Source organism: Heterodontus francisci, chromosome 2 (genome assembly GCF_036365525.1).
Source record: "Heterodontus francisci isolate sHetFra1 chromosome 2, sHetFra1.hap1, whole genome shotgun sequence".
Taxonomy (NCBI): domain Eukaryota; kingdom Metazoa; phylum Chordata; class Chondrichthyes; order Heterodontiformes; family Heterodontidae; genus Heterodontus; species Heterodontus francisci.
Genome location: NC_090372.1, coordinates 81883600 through 81901182, shown reverse-complemented (window position 1 = coordinate 81901182; position 17583 = coordinate 81883600). Strand labels below are relative to the sequence as shown.

Genomic DNA, 17583 nt, shown 5'->3' with positions numbered 1-17583 from the left:
TCCATGGTGTTTTACGACTCTAAATTCTGCCCTATGCTGAATAATGAATGACATATGAGCACGGGAAAATAGCAGCTGCAACCCCAGGCTCTGACGCAACAATCAAATGGGTGGAGCCACCACTAGACGTGAATAAATTAAAATGAAAACCTACATCGCCAGCAGAGATTTAAAAAAAAATTATCCCAAACAGTTTAAAACATACAACCACAGTGGAATCAGAAAACGGCCACCAACACTCTCACGGTTGACGATTAATAACACCGGAAGTGGCGTCTTGGTTGCCAGGGTGGAAGGTGAAGGGGCGGGGTCATTTGGCTTGGGAGCAGTCATGGATCCCGGCAGTGAAGGTAAAGGGAGACTGGCAGTACCACCTTTTTAGTATTCAGTAGATTGACCCCATCCCGCGGGGAGAGGGGGAAAATGATGATTGGGGTGGGGAGAGAGAGAAAATGGGAATTAGTTGTAGTCATTTTCTTGTCCTGAATTTAAATGCAGCCCCGGATCTGTAACTGTCATTCTCGCCGTGACATGGCATCAGTGTGCGTGGTGCTAAGGAACTGTATTCAGCTATCCTTAGGACTGTTGTTATGAATTGGTGAAGCACAAGATCAGTACTCATCAGGAAGTTCATTTGACTCCTTTACCTAAAGAAATCAGATTGGTCACCTACCCCCATTGTACTGTTCAAAATTATCTTAAAATACTCCCCAGATATCTCCTTTCACTTCACTATTGAGTGAAATCCAATCCGAGTGTCGTTCAGTCTGAAGAGCTTCCTGACTTCACTCTTGAGCCTTTCCTTTTTCCGACTATCAAGGTTTACCTTAAAATAGTGCACATTGCTAGGGCAGAGCAGAGGGAGCTCTACTCTGAATTAAACTGTGCCAGATCTGGCAGTGTTGGAATGTGTGCTAGTCCCCAGCATTAACATTCAATGCAATGAGCCCAGAATTCATGCACCAGCTGACCAATAACCCTGGTCTATAATTAAAACCAGTGATCTTGTAACTGGGATGTTCATTCTTTCTTTATAGGTTGTGTTGGTGCATACCGTGGATCTTTAGGTTCCACATAAAATTTAAATCCATGTTTACATTAATTTGTACCTCAAGTTGCAGATAGTCAGATTTTGGAACTCCCTCGTTCGGGTTTGTTCACCAATAAGAAAAAACTTGTATTTTTATAATTTTTTTGTGACCTCAACATCCCAAACTGACGAGCGTCTTTCACTACACTATTAGCATACTCTCTTTGCCTTTGCCCCGTGACCTCCTTGGGAGTTAATCTCTCTGGCCCTCTGTCCTATCTCACACTTCCCTTTTGTTCTCTTTTTTTCCCCCATCCCTGCTTTATTTGCTTAAAACTTTTCGAGCATTTCTAACCTATGCCAGTTTTGATGATTAGGTCACAGGCCTGTAACGTTAACTCTGCTTCTCTCTCCACAGATGCTGCCAGACCTGCTGAGTATTTCCAGCACTTTCTGTTTTAATACTAAAAACAACCCTTTCCAACTCTTAACCCTTTCTTTAAACAATATTTAAATCAGCAGATAAGCATAAAGAGAGATGATTCGCTCCTGTGGAGCTCATGTCTTGGTGCAAAGGTCAGAGGTAAGGGATGGAAAATCATTTTGCTGAGTTTCTACCCCTTTTACATTGCCTTGGGATTTTCAAGGTTTCCTGGAGTTGGAGGTAGGCCTGAGTCTGAACCTGCAATTGGTGCAGGACCATTGGAGGCATGCTAATGAGGGAGAATGTTGCATTCCTGACCTTCGTCTCATTTTCCTGGAGACAGGGTAAAGACTTAATTAAATATTAAAACGTAATTAAAGTTAAAAATTAAGTTAAAATAAAGTTTTGACCCCTGCGATCATGATGTGAATAGTAGGAAAATTGCTAGATGTTATAAGTAAACATAATGTATTTTTACATTGAATACCAAAAAAAGGTGGTGGTTAATCTGTGCAAGACTAGGGCACAATTGGAGTACAGTGTGCAGTTTCGGAAGTCTTACCATAGAATATTGGAATGATGGAAAAGTGCAGCATAGGTTCCCGAATATGTTGACTGGCATGAGAGGATATAATTATAACAAAAGTCTCAAAATGGTGGCTATATTCCTTAGTAAGATCAGTTTATTTTATGTAATAAAAACAAGAAATGCTGGAAATACTCAGCAGGTCTGGCAGCATCTGTGGAGAGAGAATCAGAGTTAACGTTTCAGGTCAGTGACCCTTCTTCAGAACTGGCCTGAAACGTTAATTCTGCTTCTCTCTCCACAGATGCTGCCAGACCTGTTGAGTATTTCCAACATTTCTTGTTTTTATTTCAGATTTCCAATATCTGCAGTATTTTGCTTTTATTTTACAGTTTATTTTATGTATGCATTCACAGGATGTGAGTGTCGCTGGCAGGGCCAGCATTTATTGTCCATCCCTAATTGCCCTTGAGAAGGTGGTGGTGAGCTGCCTTCTTGAACCGTTGCTGTCCGTGTGGTGAAGGTACACCTATAGTGCTGTTAGGTAGAGAGCTTTCGGATTTTGACCCAGTGACTATTAAGGAATGGTGATACACCATTCTAACTTAGAAATATATGATTTGGATGGGAACTTGGAGGTGGTGGTGTTCCCATGCATCTGCTGCCCTTGTCCTTCTAGGTGGTAGAGGTTGCAGGTTTTGAAGGTGCTGTCAAAGAAGCCTTGGTGAGTTGCTGCAGTGCATCTTGTAGATGGTGCACACAGCAGACACAGTGCGCTGGTGGTGGAGGATTGATAGGAATATTCTTCTTCTTTGGCCTCCTTATGTCGAGATACAATGGGTAAGCACCTGGAGGTGGTCAGTGGTGTGTGGAGCAGCGCCTGGAGTGGCTATAAAGGCCAATTCTAGAGTGATAGGCTCTCTCACAGGCACTGCAGAAAAATTTGTTTGTCGGGGCTGTTACACAGTTGGCTCTCCCCTTGCGCTTTTGTCTTTTTTCCTGCCAACTGCTAAGTCTCTTCGACTCGCCACACTTTAGCCCCGCCTTTATGGCTGCCCGCCAGCTCTGGCGAACGCTGGCAACTGACTCCCACGACTTGTGATCAATGTCACAGGACTTCATGTCGCGTTTGCAGACGTCTTTAAAGCAGAGACATGGACGGCCGGTGGGTCTGATACCAGTGGCGAGCTCGCTGTACAATGTGTCTTTGGGGATCCTGCCACCTTCCATGCGGCTCACATGGCCAAGCCATCTCAAGTGCCGCTGACTCAGTAGTGTGTATAAGCTGGGGATGTTGGCCGCCTCGAGGACTATTAAAATAGGAATATTCAAAGTTTTTAAAGGATCGAGAGAGTAAATAGTGAAAGATTGCAACTGAAAGACGAATGAGTAACACGGGCATGTATTTATAATTTGTACTGAGAGACATAGTTATTAGAATACGAAATTAATTACCACAAGTACCCATTGAAGCCTAGTCAGTTGCAGTGTTTGAGAGAGTTAGATTAAACACTTGAAGAATATTCGAGAATATGGGGAAAGAGCAGGAAATGAGGCTAGCGATCGTACTGGGACAGACAGGTTGAACTAAATGGCCTCTGCCTATACTGAAATTTCAGATTTTAGGAACAACTGCTGAACAGCTGTACTGCCAAATCCTGTAGCCAAGGAAACTGCAGAAAGAGGAAAGGCTATATTAGAACCACAATTAATTTATGCTGCTGTGAGGGTGCAGTATCCGCTCTATTTTCACTGAAGCACATGATTTCACTGCCTACTGACATTGTTTAGTTTGGAACGGCTCAGTTCCATACATGTGTAGTTTCTCTCAATCCCATCCACTGTCAGTTTAATTCAATTTTTGTGATTAAAGAGAACTGATTGCTTATCACTTTTTAAAGGTGAAAGATGTGTAAGGTACGTTGGGTTACCAGTTTGTTTTTAACTTTAAAAACCTACCTTTTTACGTGGGAACTTCACCAGTTGCTTCTATATTGTTGCCAGGTCCATCCTTGCTGGTGTTTTCCAGATGCCTTTAACAACAATGCACCATCTGAACTTGACCATTTTGCACTGCATTTTTTGTTGCTGTGTTTGTGCCCAAGAGAATGCTTCAACAATGTCAAAAATGCATTCGAAGAGTAGGATAACTGGTGTAATGCAAGAACTAGATGCTGTGAGAGGCTATTTCACTTGTTGAAGGGTCTAGAGTTAGGGGGCATAGATGCAGGATAAGGTGTTGGCCATTTAGGACTCAGAAGAGTAGCAATTTCTTCAGTCAGATGGTTGTGAATCTTTGTGGAATTCTCTACCCCAGAGGGCTGTGAATGCTCAGTCGATGAGTATATTCACGACTGAGATTGATAGATTTTTGGGCACCAAGGGAATTGAGGGACTTGATGAAGGGTGGGAAAGTGGAGTTGATGTAAAAATTCATCTGTGATCTTATTGAATGACAGAGTGGGCTCGAAGTTCCTATTTCTTATGTTCTTATGGAACTGGATTGCATGAGCTAGTATTTATTGAGATTTATTTATTCTATGAGGAATGTGAAAAATGGGGTTTAAGACATACCAAGTTAGTATGAATAAGCAAAAGTGTCCTAGAGCATGCATGTTTGTCCCTGACTGCTTACAGTGCTTTATCATAGAATCTCAGAATTGTTACAGCGCAGAAGGAGGCCATTCGGCCCATTGTGTCTGTACCGGCTCTCCAAAAGAGCAATCCACTTAGTGCCACTCCTCCGCCTTCTCCCCGTAACCATGCACATTCTTCCTTTTCATATAGCTGCCTAATTCCCTTTTGAATGCTTCAATTGAACCTGCCTCCACTACATTCTCAGGCAGTGCATTCCAGACCGGAACCACTTGCTGTGTGAAAAAGTTTTTCCTCATGTCACTTTTGCTTCTTTTACCAATTACTTTAAATCTGTACCCTCGTTTTCGTTCCTCTCATGAGTGGGAGCAGTTTCTCCCTAACCACTCTGTCCAGACCCCTCATGATTTTGAATACCTCTATCATATCCCCCCTCAGCCTTCTCTTCAAGAAAAACAGTCCCAACTTCTCCAATCTATCTTCATAACTGAAGTTCCTAATCCCTGGAACCATTCTCATGAATCTTTTCTGCACCCTCTCTAATGCCTTCACATCCTTCCTAAAGTGTGGTGCCCAGAACTGGATGCGGCACTCCAGCTGAGGCCAAGCTAGTATCTTATACAAGTTAACCATAACATCCTTGCTCTTGTACTCTATGCCCCTATTAATAAAGCCCAGGATACCGTATGCTTTATTAACCGCGCTCTCAACTTGTCCTGCCACCTGCAATGACTTATGCACATATACACCCAGGTCCCTCTTTTCTTGTACTCCCTTTAGAATTGTACCCTCTATTTTATAGTGTCTCTCCATGTTCTTCCTACTAAAATGAATGACTTCACATTTCTCTGCATTGAACTTCATCTGCCACCTATTCGCCCATTCCACCAACTTGTCTATGTCCTTTTGAAGTTCTGCACTATCCTCCTCACAGTTCACAGTGCTTCCAAGTATTGTATCATCCACAAACTTTGAAATTGTGCCTTGTGCACTGAGGTCTAGGTCATTAAGATATATCAGGAAAAGCAAGGGTCCCAACATAGACCCCTGGGGAACTCCACTCCAAACCTTCCTCCAGCCCGAAAAAAACATCCATTAACCACGGCTCTTTGTTTTCTGTCACTCAGCCAATTCCGAATCCATATTGCTACTATCCCGTTTATTCCATGAGCTGTAACTTTGCACACAAGCTTGTTGTGTGGCACTGTATGAAATGCCTTTTGGAAGTCCATGTACACCACATCAACTGTATTGCCCTCATCAACCCTCTCCGTTACTTCTTCAAAAAACTCCAACAATTCAGTTAAACATGATTTTCGCTTAAGAAATCCATGCTGGCTTTCTTTAATTAATCCGCATTTGTCCATGTGACAATTAATTTTGTCCCGAATGACTCTCTCTAGAAGTTTCCCCACCACCAAAGTTAAACTGATTGGCGTGTACTTGCTGGGCTTATCTTTATACCCATTTTTGAACAAGGGTGTAATGTTTGCAATTCTCCAGTCCTCTGGCACCATTCCCGAGTCTGAGGGACACTGAAAAATTATGGCCAGTACTTCTGCTCTCACTTCCCTCAGTATGCTTGCATGCATCTCATCCGGTCCTGATGTCTTATCCACTTTATAAGTATAGGCAGCCTATTCAACACCTCATGCTTATCAATTTTAAACCCTTCTAGTGTCTGAGTTACCTTCTCTTTCACCATTGCCTGGATTACATCTTCTTCCTTGGTAAAGACCGATGCAAAATATTCATTTAATACCTCAGCTATGCCCTCAGCCTCCATATACAAATCCCCTTGTTGGTCCCTAATCGGCCTCACTCCTCCTTTTACCACCCTTTTCAAATGTCTGCAGAAAACTTTGGGATTCCCTTTTATGTTAGCTGCCAGTCTCTGTTCATACTCTCTCTTTGCTTCTCTTATTTGCTTTTTCACTTCCCCTCTGAACCTTCTATATTCAGCCTGGTACTCAATAATATTCTCTATCTGGCATCTGTCATAAGTACACTTTTTCTTTTTTATCTTAATCTCTACCTCTTCTGTCATCTAGGGAGCTCTTGATTTGTTTACCCTAGCTTTCCCTTTTGAGGGAACATACATTAACTGTGCCCAAACTGTCTCTACTTTGAAGGGAGCCCATTGTTCAGCTACTGTTTTTCCTGCCGACGTTTGACTCCAATTTATTCATCCTAGATTTGTTCTTAGCCCTTTGAAGTTGGCTTTCCTCCAGTTAATTATTATTACTCTGGATTGTTCTTTGTCCTTTTCCATAGTCAGCCTAAACCTTATGATACAATGATCACTGCACCCTAAATGTTCTGCTACTGACTTGATTCCCAAGAACCAGGTCTAGCAGTGCCTCCTTTCTCGTTGAACTAGCAACATACTGTTGTAGAAAATTTTCCTGAACACGCTCTAGGAACTCTTCTCCCTCACTGTCCTTTACACTACTACTTATCCCAGTCTGTGTTTGGATAATTAAAGTCCCCCGTTGTAAGTACCCTATAATTTTTGCACCTCTGTAATTTCCTTGCAAATTTGTTCTTCCATGTCCTTCTCACTAGTTGGTGGCCTGTAGACAACACCGAGCAATGTAACTGCACCTTTTTTGTTCCTTAGCTCTAGCCAAATTGATTCTGTCCTCGACCCCTCTGGGACATCCTTTTTCTCCAACACTGCAATGTTCTCCTTAATCAATGCCACCATCCCTCCCCCTTTTTTCTTTTTCCTATCTTTCCTGAACACCTTGTATCCAGGAATATTTAATACCCAGTCTTGCCGTTCTTTGAGCCAGGTCTCTGTTATAGCCACAACATCATATTTCCACTTGTCAATCTGCGCCTGTAACTCACCAATCTTATTAACAATACTCTGTGCATTCACAGACATGCACATTAACCCTGATTTAGACTTTATTACTTTCTCCATTACACTGACCCCACCTAATAACTTACTATTCTCTTCTCTAGTGCTATCTATCTCTGCCAGTATTCTGTGCACCTTGGTATTTCTCTCTGACATTTCCTCCCAGTTCCCACACCCCTGCCAAATTAGTTTAAACCTTCCCCAATAGCATTTGCAAATCGCCCCACAGGGACATTCATCCCAGCTCTGTTCAGGTGAAACCTGTTCAGCCTGTACAGGTTCCACCTTCTCCAGAACTGGTCCCAGTGTCCCAGGAACCTAAGGCCCTCTCTCTTTCACCATTTTTCCAGCCACACATTCATCTGCACTATCCTCCTATTTCTATACTCAATTGTGCGTGGTACTGGGAGTAATCCGGAGATTACTACTTTTGAGGTCCTGCTTGCTAATTTCTTACCTAGCTCACTAAACTCTTTCTGCAGGCCCACATTCCTCTTCCTATCTATGTCGTTCTATGTATGAAAACAATGCATACAGCATTTCTGTTTTCAGTAGATTACATGGAGTAAATTCTGAATATTGCACTAAAAGATTTTTTAAATCTCCCTCATTTTCAAAGATTTTTTAGTTATAGCGTCATAGAGTCAATTACGGCACAGAAGGAGGCCATGCCTCCCATCGAATCCATACTGGCTCTCCATGCTGTCAGTCCCACTCCTTGGCTCGATCACCATAGCCCTGCAAGTCTCCTATTTCCCTCAGGTGGTCTTCCAACTTCCTCTTGTTCCAGGTCATTACCACCTGCGTAAAAAAATGCTTTCTCATATTCCCCTTGCATCTTTTGCCCAAAACCTTCAATCTGTGTCCCCTGGTCCTTGTACCATTTGTTAATGGGAACAGCTTTTCTTTGTCTAATTTATCTAAGCCTGTCATAATCTTGTGCACTTCTATTAAATATTCGCTCGATCTCCTTTGTTCTAAGGAGAACAAACCCAGCATTTCCAACCTAACCTTGTAACTAAAATCCTCCATCCCTGGAACCATTCTGGTAAATCTCCTCTGCACCCTCTCAAGGACCCTCACATCCTTCCTGAAGTGTGGTGACCAGAACTGGATGCAATACTCCAGTTGGGGCCGAATTCTAGCTTTATGGAGGTTCAGCATAACTTCCCTGCTTTTTTGTACTCAGTGCCTCTATTTATGAAGCCCAAGATTCCAAAAGCTTTACTAATCACTCTCTCACTATGTCCTGCCACCTTCAAAGATCTATGCATGTGCACTCCCAGGTCCCTCTCCCTGCACACTTTTTAGAACTGTGCCATTAAGTACATTTTGCCTCTCCCTACTCCTTCTGCCAAAATGCATCACCTCACATTTGTCTGTATTAAATTCCATCGACCACCTCTCTGCCCATTCTGCTAGCCTATTTATCTCCTGTTGCAAGTGGTTCATATCATCCTCACTATTTGCCGCACCCCCCAGTTTGGTGTCAGCAAATTTTGTGGTTCACCACATACTGATATACTTTGGGAGGGACAAGGGTAAATTTATTTAACGATTTAGTAGTGCAATTTAACCAAGCTTGTGCAATGTAAATACTGAGTTCAGGACTAACCTAACTCCAGAGTGGAGCAGAGTGAGTCTCCGTCCTTCAGGAAATGTCACTTCTGTGCTATCAAGTCAGCTTCTAACTCCAGATTAGACCCTATTTACATTTTAACTCTAGTTAGCTTAAAGCTACCAATGTGAATGTAATCCAGTGGCGGGGCACCAGTCAAGTAGACTGTTTTGTCCTGCATTGTGTCAGGTGCCTTGAATGTGCAGAGATGGGTTGCAGGTCAGAAGATTGGACAGAATATTAAAAACAGCAAAGAATGACTAAAAGACTGATGAAGGTAAAATTAGAGTATGAGAGAAAGCTAGCTAGAAATATAATGACAGATAGTAAGAGTTTCAATAGATAATTAAAAAAGAAGAGTTAACATAGTGAGTGTTGTTCCCACAGAAAGTGAGTCTGGGGAATTAATAAGGAAATGACAGATGAATTGAACAGGTATTTTGCATCGGTCTTCATTATTGAGAATACAAGTACCATCCCAGAATTAGCTGTAAGTCAGGAAATGGAAGGGAGGGAGGAACTCAAGAAAATTACAATCACCAGGGAAGTGGTACTGAACAAATTGTTGGAGCTGTGGGCTGAGAAGTCCCCGGGTCCTGATGGACTTCATTCTAGGGTCTTAGACGTGGTTAGTGAGATAGTTGATGCATTGGTTTTAATTTTCCAAATTTTCCTAGATTCGGAGAAGGTTCCTTTAGATTGGAAAATAGCGAATGTAACTCCTTTATCCAAAAAGTGAGGGAGACAGAAAGCAGGAAACTACAGGCCAGTTAGTTTAACATCTGTCTGAGGGAAAATATTAGAAGCTATTATTAAAGACGTTATAGCAGGGCACTTAGAAAAATTCAAGGTAATCAGGCAGAGTCAACATGGTTTTGTGAAAGCGAAATCATGTTTAACCAATTTATTGGAGTTCTTTGAGGGAGTTACATGTGCTGTGGATGAAGGGGAACCAGTGGATGTATTGTACTTAGATTTTCAGAAGGCATTTGAATGGTGAGAGATTGCAGAGCTCTGAGATGCAGAGAGATCTGGGTGTCCGAGTGCATGTATCGCAAAAGGTTAGTATGCAGGCACAGCACGTAATTAGGAAAACTATTAGAATGTTATTGTTTATTGCGAGGGGAATTGAATACAAAAGTAGGGCGGTTATGCTTCAGCTGTATAGGGCATTGGTGAGACCACGTCTGGAGTACTGTGTACAGTATTGGTCTCCTTATTTAAGGAAGGATGTAAATGCATTGGAAGCAGTTCAGAGAAGGTTTACTAGACTAATACCAGGAATGGGCCAGCTGTCTTATGAGGAAAATTTGACAGGTTAGGCTTGTATCTGCTGGAATTTAGAAGAGTAAGAGGCGACTTTATTGAAACATAAGTTCCTGAGGGGTCTTGACATGGGGGATGTGTAAAGGATGTTTCTCCTTGTGGGAGAATCTAGAACTAGGGGTCACTGTTTAAAAATAAGGGGTCGCCCATTTAAGACAGAGATGAGGAGAATTTTTTTCTCTGCGGGTCGTGAGTCTTTGGAACTCTTTCTCAAAAGGTGGTGGAAGCAGAGTCTTTGAATATTTTTAAGACTGAGGTAGATAGATTCTTGATAAGCAAGGGGGTAAAAGGTTGTCGGGTAGGTGGGAATCGAGGTTACAGTCAGATCAGCCATTATCTTATTGAATGGTGGAGCAGGCTCGAGGGGCCGAGTGACCTACTCCTGCTCCTAATTCGTATGTTTGTATGCTGTGGCTATCTAAGCAAATGATGAGTACTATGAAATTTAAAATGTGTTGTGGGGGGGTGGGGGGGGGGGGTTTGCTGGCGAAACGGAGATGTGGTGGTGCCTGTTTCCGCAAGGAACGTAAAATCGTGTGATCATTTGTTTTTAAAAAAAAGTTTGCATTGATATAGCGCCTTTTTCGGTCACTGCACATTTCAGACACTTTAAAGCCAATGAGGTACTTTTGAATTGTAGTCACTGTTGTAATTTAGGATACATGACAGCCAATTTATGCAGAGCAGGCTCACACAAACAGCAATTATAATAGCTAGATAATTTTTTTGTGATGTTGATTGAGGGATAAATGGAAGGAGTCGTCGATAGTGCTATCAAGCGACATTTGCTTAGCAATAACTTGCTCACTGACACTCAATTTGGGTTCCGCCAGGGCCACTCAGCTCCTGACCTCATTACAGCCTTGGTTCAAACATGGACAAAAGAGCTGAACTCAAGAGGTGAGGTGAGAGTGACTGCCCTTGACATCAAGGCAGTATTTGACTGAGTGTGGCGTCAAGGAGCCCTGGTAAAACTAAGGTCAATGGGAATCGGGTGGAAAACTCTCCGCTTATTGGAGTCATACCTAGCACAAAGGAAGATGGTTGCGGTTGTTGGAGGTCAATCATCTCAGTCCCAAGACATCATTGCAGGAGTTCCTCAGGGTAGTGTCCTAGGTCCAACCATCTTCAGCTGCTTCATCAATGACCTCCCTTCATCATAAGGTCTGAAGTGGGGATGTTCGCTGATGATTGCAGAATGTTCAGCACCATTCGCGACTCCTTAGATATTGAAGCAGCCCGTGTCCAGATGCAGCAAGACTTGGACAACATCCAGGCTTGGGCTGATAAGTGGCAAATAACATTCGCGCCACACAAGTGCTAGGTAATGACCATCTCAAACAAGAGAGAATCATGCGATCTCCCCTTGATGTTCAATGGCATTACATTGCTGAATCTCCCACTGTCAACATCCTCGGGGTTAACATTGACCAGAAACTGAAATGGAGCAGCCACATAAATGCTGTGGCTACAAGAGCAGGTCAGAAGCTGGGAATTCTGCGGTGAGTAACTCACCTCCTGACTGCCCAGTGCTTGTCCGCCACCTACAAGGCACAAGTCAGAAGTGTGAAGGAATATTCTCCTGGATGGGGGTAGCTCCAACAAAATAAACTCGGCACCATCCAGCACAAAACAGCCTGCTTGATTGGCATTTCTTCACTGTCGCTAGGTCAAAATCCTGGAACTCACTTCCTAACAGCACTGCGGTTGTACCTACATCCCAAGAACTGTAGTGGTTCAAGAAGGCAGCTCACCGCCACCTTCACAAGAACAATTAGGGATGGGCAATAAATGCTGGCCCAGCACATCCCGCGAAACGATAAAAAAAAATAGCCAGCACACCAGGGATAACTCCCCTGCACTTCTTTGAAATACTGCCATGGGATCTTTTACATCCACCTGAGAGGGAAGACAGGGCCTCGGTTTAACATTCCATCCAAAAGACAACGTCCCTGACAGTGCAGTACTCATTCAACAATGCACTGGAGTGTCAGCCTAGATTTTTTTGCTCAAGTCTTGGAGTGAAGTTTGAACGTAGAGCCTTCTGATTCAGGCAAGTGTGCTACCAATTGAACCATGGCTGACATTGTGAAACACTGGCTACAGTCTATTAACCACGAATCTACACAGTCATATTTGTGGTTTAAGAGGCACAATTATATCCTATTTTCTTTCTTAAGCTGTAATTTAGTTTTTCTGTCCAGAAAAAAAAAATCAAAGTCAACCATATTCTTGTCCATATGACATTTGCCATTTAAAATAGTAAGTACAACATATTTTCTTGGTTGTGCTTTGAACTAAAGGTTTCTCATTTATGGCAGCATTAGCTTGTTGAAACTCTAGGTTTTCCCAATTTTCTTCCTTTCAGTAGTGAAAGCAGTGGCTCGTATTGGTTACCATTCCATGTGTGTCAGCACTCCTCGGGAACCTGGCCATTATTCTTGTTTAAGCCTCAGTAATTTTGTTTTCTCTGACATGCATCGTAGTAGAATCCTGGTCTCTCCTTTATAACATCTAGCCACGCTCACTTTCCAGTAAAGATAACTAGATAGCAGTTGAGAGGGAGAACCCTGGCTGTTCCTACCACCATCCCCCCACCCACCACCATCACTCCTCCTCCTCCCTTCCACCCCTACCCCACCAAGAACCTAACCCAGCGACACTAAAACCAGTTAAAATGCTCTTATTGCTACCCTGGCTGAGATCAACTAACAGCAAAGACCATGGATTGAACCTTGCTGAGTACCCCATGGTCTAGTCAGCCAATGATATAATTCATCTTGGTATAGTTTTATCTGATGGAAGGTCATCGATCTGATACATTAACTCTGGGGGGAATTTTATGCTCTCCTCCACAGCGAGTTTGGAGGCTGAGAGAGCATTTAATCAGGCGAAAGCTTTGTCGATGGCCTACCCACCAATTGAGGCCCTTAAGTAGGTAATTAATGCCCAATTAAGGGTCTCATCCTGCCTCCACCAGTATTAGCCCCGCAGCAGGCTGGCCTTTTGCCACACTACCAGAAGGACACACTTTTGCGTGCAATTATGGTCGCCACACTACCAGAAGGACATGGAGGCTTTGGAGAGGGGACAGAGGAGGTTTATCAGGATGTTGCCTGGTCTGGAGGGCATTAGCTATAAGGAGAGGTTGGAAAAACTTGGATTGTTTTCACTGGAACGATGGAGGTGGAGGGGCGACATGATAGAGGTTTACAAAGTTATGAGTGGCATGGACAGAGTGGATAGTCAGAAGCTTTTTCCCAGAGTGGAAGAGTCAGTTACTAGGGCACATAGGTTTAAGGTGCGAGGGGCAAAGTTTATAGGGGATGTGCGAGGCAAGTTCTTTACACAGAGGGTGGTGAGTGCCTGGAACTTGCTGCCAGGGGAGGTGGTGGAAGCAGATACGATAGCGACGTTTAAGAGACATCTTGACAAATATATGAATAAGAAGGGAATAGAGGGATATGGGCCCTGGAAGTGCAGAAGGTGTTAGTTTAGGCAGGCATCAAGATAGGCGCAGGCTTGGAGGGCCGAATGGCCTGTTCCTGTGCTGTACTGTTCTTTGTTCACACGGGGAGCATGCCAAGCAATCCCCTGCCTGCCGGCACTTACTGACTGATAGAGGTACCCGGCATCGGGAAAGAGGGGGCCTTCTGAGAGCCACTCCCCTGCCCTAGCTGCTGACCCACCCCTGTACCTCCCTCTCCCATGACCCCCACCCTGCGAGACCCCTCCCACCCTGATTCACATGTGGCCTGGGTCCCTCGCCTCCAGTGGATCCATTACTGGCATCCATGGTGGTGTTGCTCAGTGCAAGAGCTGCCGGCCTGTGATTGGCTGGCAGTTCTCAGCAGGCGGGTCTTCTGTTGCTGGGGTCCTTTATCCCAGGGAAGGCCTGCCACTGTCCACTTTAGTGTCCAATTGGCACGTAATACAGCGGGCCTTCCCCAGAGAATGTGACGCGGTGCTCTCGCCAGCACTTCAGCCTGTGGCCGAGATCCCTGTCGCCCACATAAAAATCCCCCCCTCTATTTCTCCACAGATGCTGCCAGACTTGCTGAGTATTTCCAGCATTTCTGTCTTTATTTTAGGAAATTCTATCTCTCTATTTTATAATACAGTACATTACTGGAGCACCATACAAGCCCTCTGCCCTACAACAGTGGTTCCAGCAATTTTGATTATTCTCTTTACTTGACTAGCTGTTCTTGTCATTATGAAATTAGTGAAGGGGCGGGGTAGATGATTTAATTTAAAGGCTCCCCAAATCATACATCCATTCTGGCTGAGAAAATAGCCTTAGAGACCTGCTTTGAGACGTCAGTCACCTGAAGACACTTGTACAAATGCCATTCAAATTTACTCTTCTTTGCACATAGACTGCTGGGTTTGCCTACATAACCAAAGTGACTGCACATCAAACAAAATTGTTGACTGTGAAGCACTTTGGGATGTCTTGAGGATGTGAAAGGCCCTGTATAAATGCAAGTTCCTTCTTATTTCATTTTTCTTTTCCCCCCTCAGGTAAGTATGTGCCCTGTCTGCACAAAATGTCACCCCAGTGTTCAGGAACCCATAACTTGAGAAATTGTTTGCATGAATCCATAATACTGCCACAGGTTGATCTGGGCTGCTTTGTGCATTTTAAGAGCTTAAATAACAGGATTTTAAGAGAACAACATTATAAATAATATTCATAGACTGAAGCTACTTAACGTAGTTTAGCTGGTTATAGATGCTTCACTAGATATAAGGGAAAGACCAGTTTGCCAAAGCTTGATGGGAAAGCGCATTCTTAAATAATTAAATGTACTTTCTTTAATCACTTTAGTTACTTCAGATGGTTTTCGATTATTATCTCCAAGGTTGAGAGATTTATACATGATATGGGTACAGTTTATATTGATCATATAATACAAATTGGATTACTATAAATTTGTAAAAATTGTGTAGCTGACTTAATTACAGTCAGCAGATGACTTTGAAATTTGTATGTTTGCAATGGCAGCAAAAGTTAACAAAAGTTAATGATCCAGTGGCGTTGTAAGGTGAACTAGAGTTTGCTTTGATTAGGTTTTTTTAGGTATCTGTTTTCGCAAACACACATATCCATGTCGCGGGTGACTGTGTTTTGTACCAGAGATTGACTTTTGTACAGGTGTTGCATTCTAGTCTTTGATATGGTAGAAAGTGAGTAAGGTGGAAATTTCATTTGGATGCAAATAAAGTGCTTCTCCAAACTATGTTTTACAAATCTTAGAAGATGCTGGGGAAGGTACAGGGGCGAATCAACAGATACACCAATCATAGAGAGCAAGTAATAAAATAAAAGCAAAATACTGCGGATGCTGGAAATCTGAAACAAAAACAAGAAATGCTGGATTCACTCAGCAGGTCTGGCAGCATCTGTGGAAAGAGAAGCAGAGTTAACGTTTCGGATCAGTGACCCTTCTTCGGAACTGACAAATATTAGAAAAGTCACAGATTATAAACAAGTGAGGTGGGGGTTGGGCAAGAGATAACAAAGGAGAAGGTGCAGATTGGACCAGGCCACATAGCTGACCAAAAGGTCACGGAGCAAAGGCAAACAATATGTTAATGGTGTGTTGAAAGACAAAGCATTAGTACAGATTAGGTGTGAATATACTGAATGTTGAACATCAGCAAGTGCAAACCTGAAGAAAAACAACCTGAAAAAAACAGTGGGTGAGCAAACTGAACAAACTAAGATGAACTGAAATAAATACAAAAAAAGATTGTAAAAAATGTAAAAAGGAATGCCAAAAAAAAAAGGAAGAAAAAATAACTAAAAATGACTAAAAATGAAAGTAAAGTGGGGGGCTGTCATGCTCTGAAATTATTGAACTCAATGTTCAGACCGGCAGGCTGTAGTGTGCCTAATCGGTAGATGAGATGCTGTTCCTCGAGCTTGCGTTGATGTTCACTGGAACACTGCAGCAATCCCAGGACAGAGATGTGAGCATGAGAGCAGGGGGGAGTGTTGAAATGGCAAGCAACCGGAAGCTCAGGGTCCTGCTTGCGGACTGAGCGGAGATGTTCCGCAAAGCGGTCACCCAGTCTGCGCTTGGTCTCCCCAATGTAGAGGAGACCACACTGTGAGCAGCGAATACAGTATACTACATTGAAAGAAGTACAAGTAAATCGCTGCTTCACCTGAAAGGAGTGTTTGGGGCCTGGGATAGTGAGGAGAGAGGAGGTAAAGGGACAGGTATTACACCTCCTGCGATTGCAAGGGAAGGTGCCCTGGGATGGGGACGAGGTGGTGGGGGTAATGGAGGAGTGGACCAGGGTGTCGCGGAGGGAACGATCCCTTCGGAATGCTGACAGGGGAAGGGAGGGGAAGATGCGACTGGTAGTGGCATCACGCTGGAGGTGGCGAAAATGGCGGAGGATGATCCTTTGGATATGGAGGCTGGTGGGATGAAAAGTGAGGACAAGGGGAACCCTGTCACGGTTCTGGGAGGGAGGGGAAGGGGTGAGGGTAGAGGTGCGGGGAATGGGTCGGACACGGTTGAGGGCCCTGTCAACCACAGTGGGGGGAAATCCTCGGTTGAGGAAAAAGGAGGTCATATCAGAAGCACCGTCATGGAAGGTAGCATCATCAGAGCAGATGCGTCGGAGACGGAGAAACTGGGAGAATGGAATGGAGTCCTTACAGGAGGTAGGGTGTGAAGAAGTGTAGTCGAGGTAGCTGTGGGAGTCAGTGGGCTTATAATGGATATTGGTAGACAACCTATCCCCAGAGATGGAGACAGAGAAGTCGAGGAAGGGAAGGGAAGTGTCAGAGATGGACCATGTAAAGGTGAGAGAAGGGTGGAAATTGGAAGCAAAGTTGATAAAGTTTTCTAGTTTGGGGCGGGAGCAGGAAACGGCACCGATACAGTCATCAATGTACCGGAAAAAGAGTTGGGGGAGGGGGCCTGAGTAGGACTGGAACAAAGAATGCTCGACATATCCCACAAAAAGACAGGCATAACTAGGACCCATGCGGGTACCCATAGCGACACCTTTTACTTGAAGGAAATGCATGGAGTTGAAGGAGAAGTTGTTCAATGTGAGAACAAGTTCAGCCAGGCGGAGGAGGGTGTTGGTGGATGGGGACTGGTTGGGCCTCTGTTCCAGGAAGAAGCGGAGAGCCCTCAAACCATCCTGGTGGGGGATGGAGGTGTAGAGCGAT

The 17583-nt window shown here is 43.7% G+C and overlaps 1 protein-coding gene across 2 annotated transcripts in view; it reads left to right on the top strand.

Moving 5' to 3' along the window:
* The first annotated feature begins 261 nt into the window (after positions 1-261).
* The window catches only part of cmc1 (C-x(9)-C motif containing 1), a 118817-nt gene continuing 101495 nt past the window's right edge, over positions 262-17583 (top strand). For both annotated transcript variants that reach the window (XM_068059704.1, XM_068059709.1), the window contains exon 1: positions 262-350. In XM_068059704.1, the coding sequence (XP_067915805.1) occupies positions 332-350 (19 nt within the window). In that variant the 5' untranslated portion in view covers positions 262-331. The remainder of the gene's footprint in view (positions 351-17583) is intronic.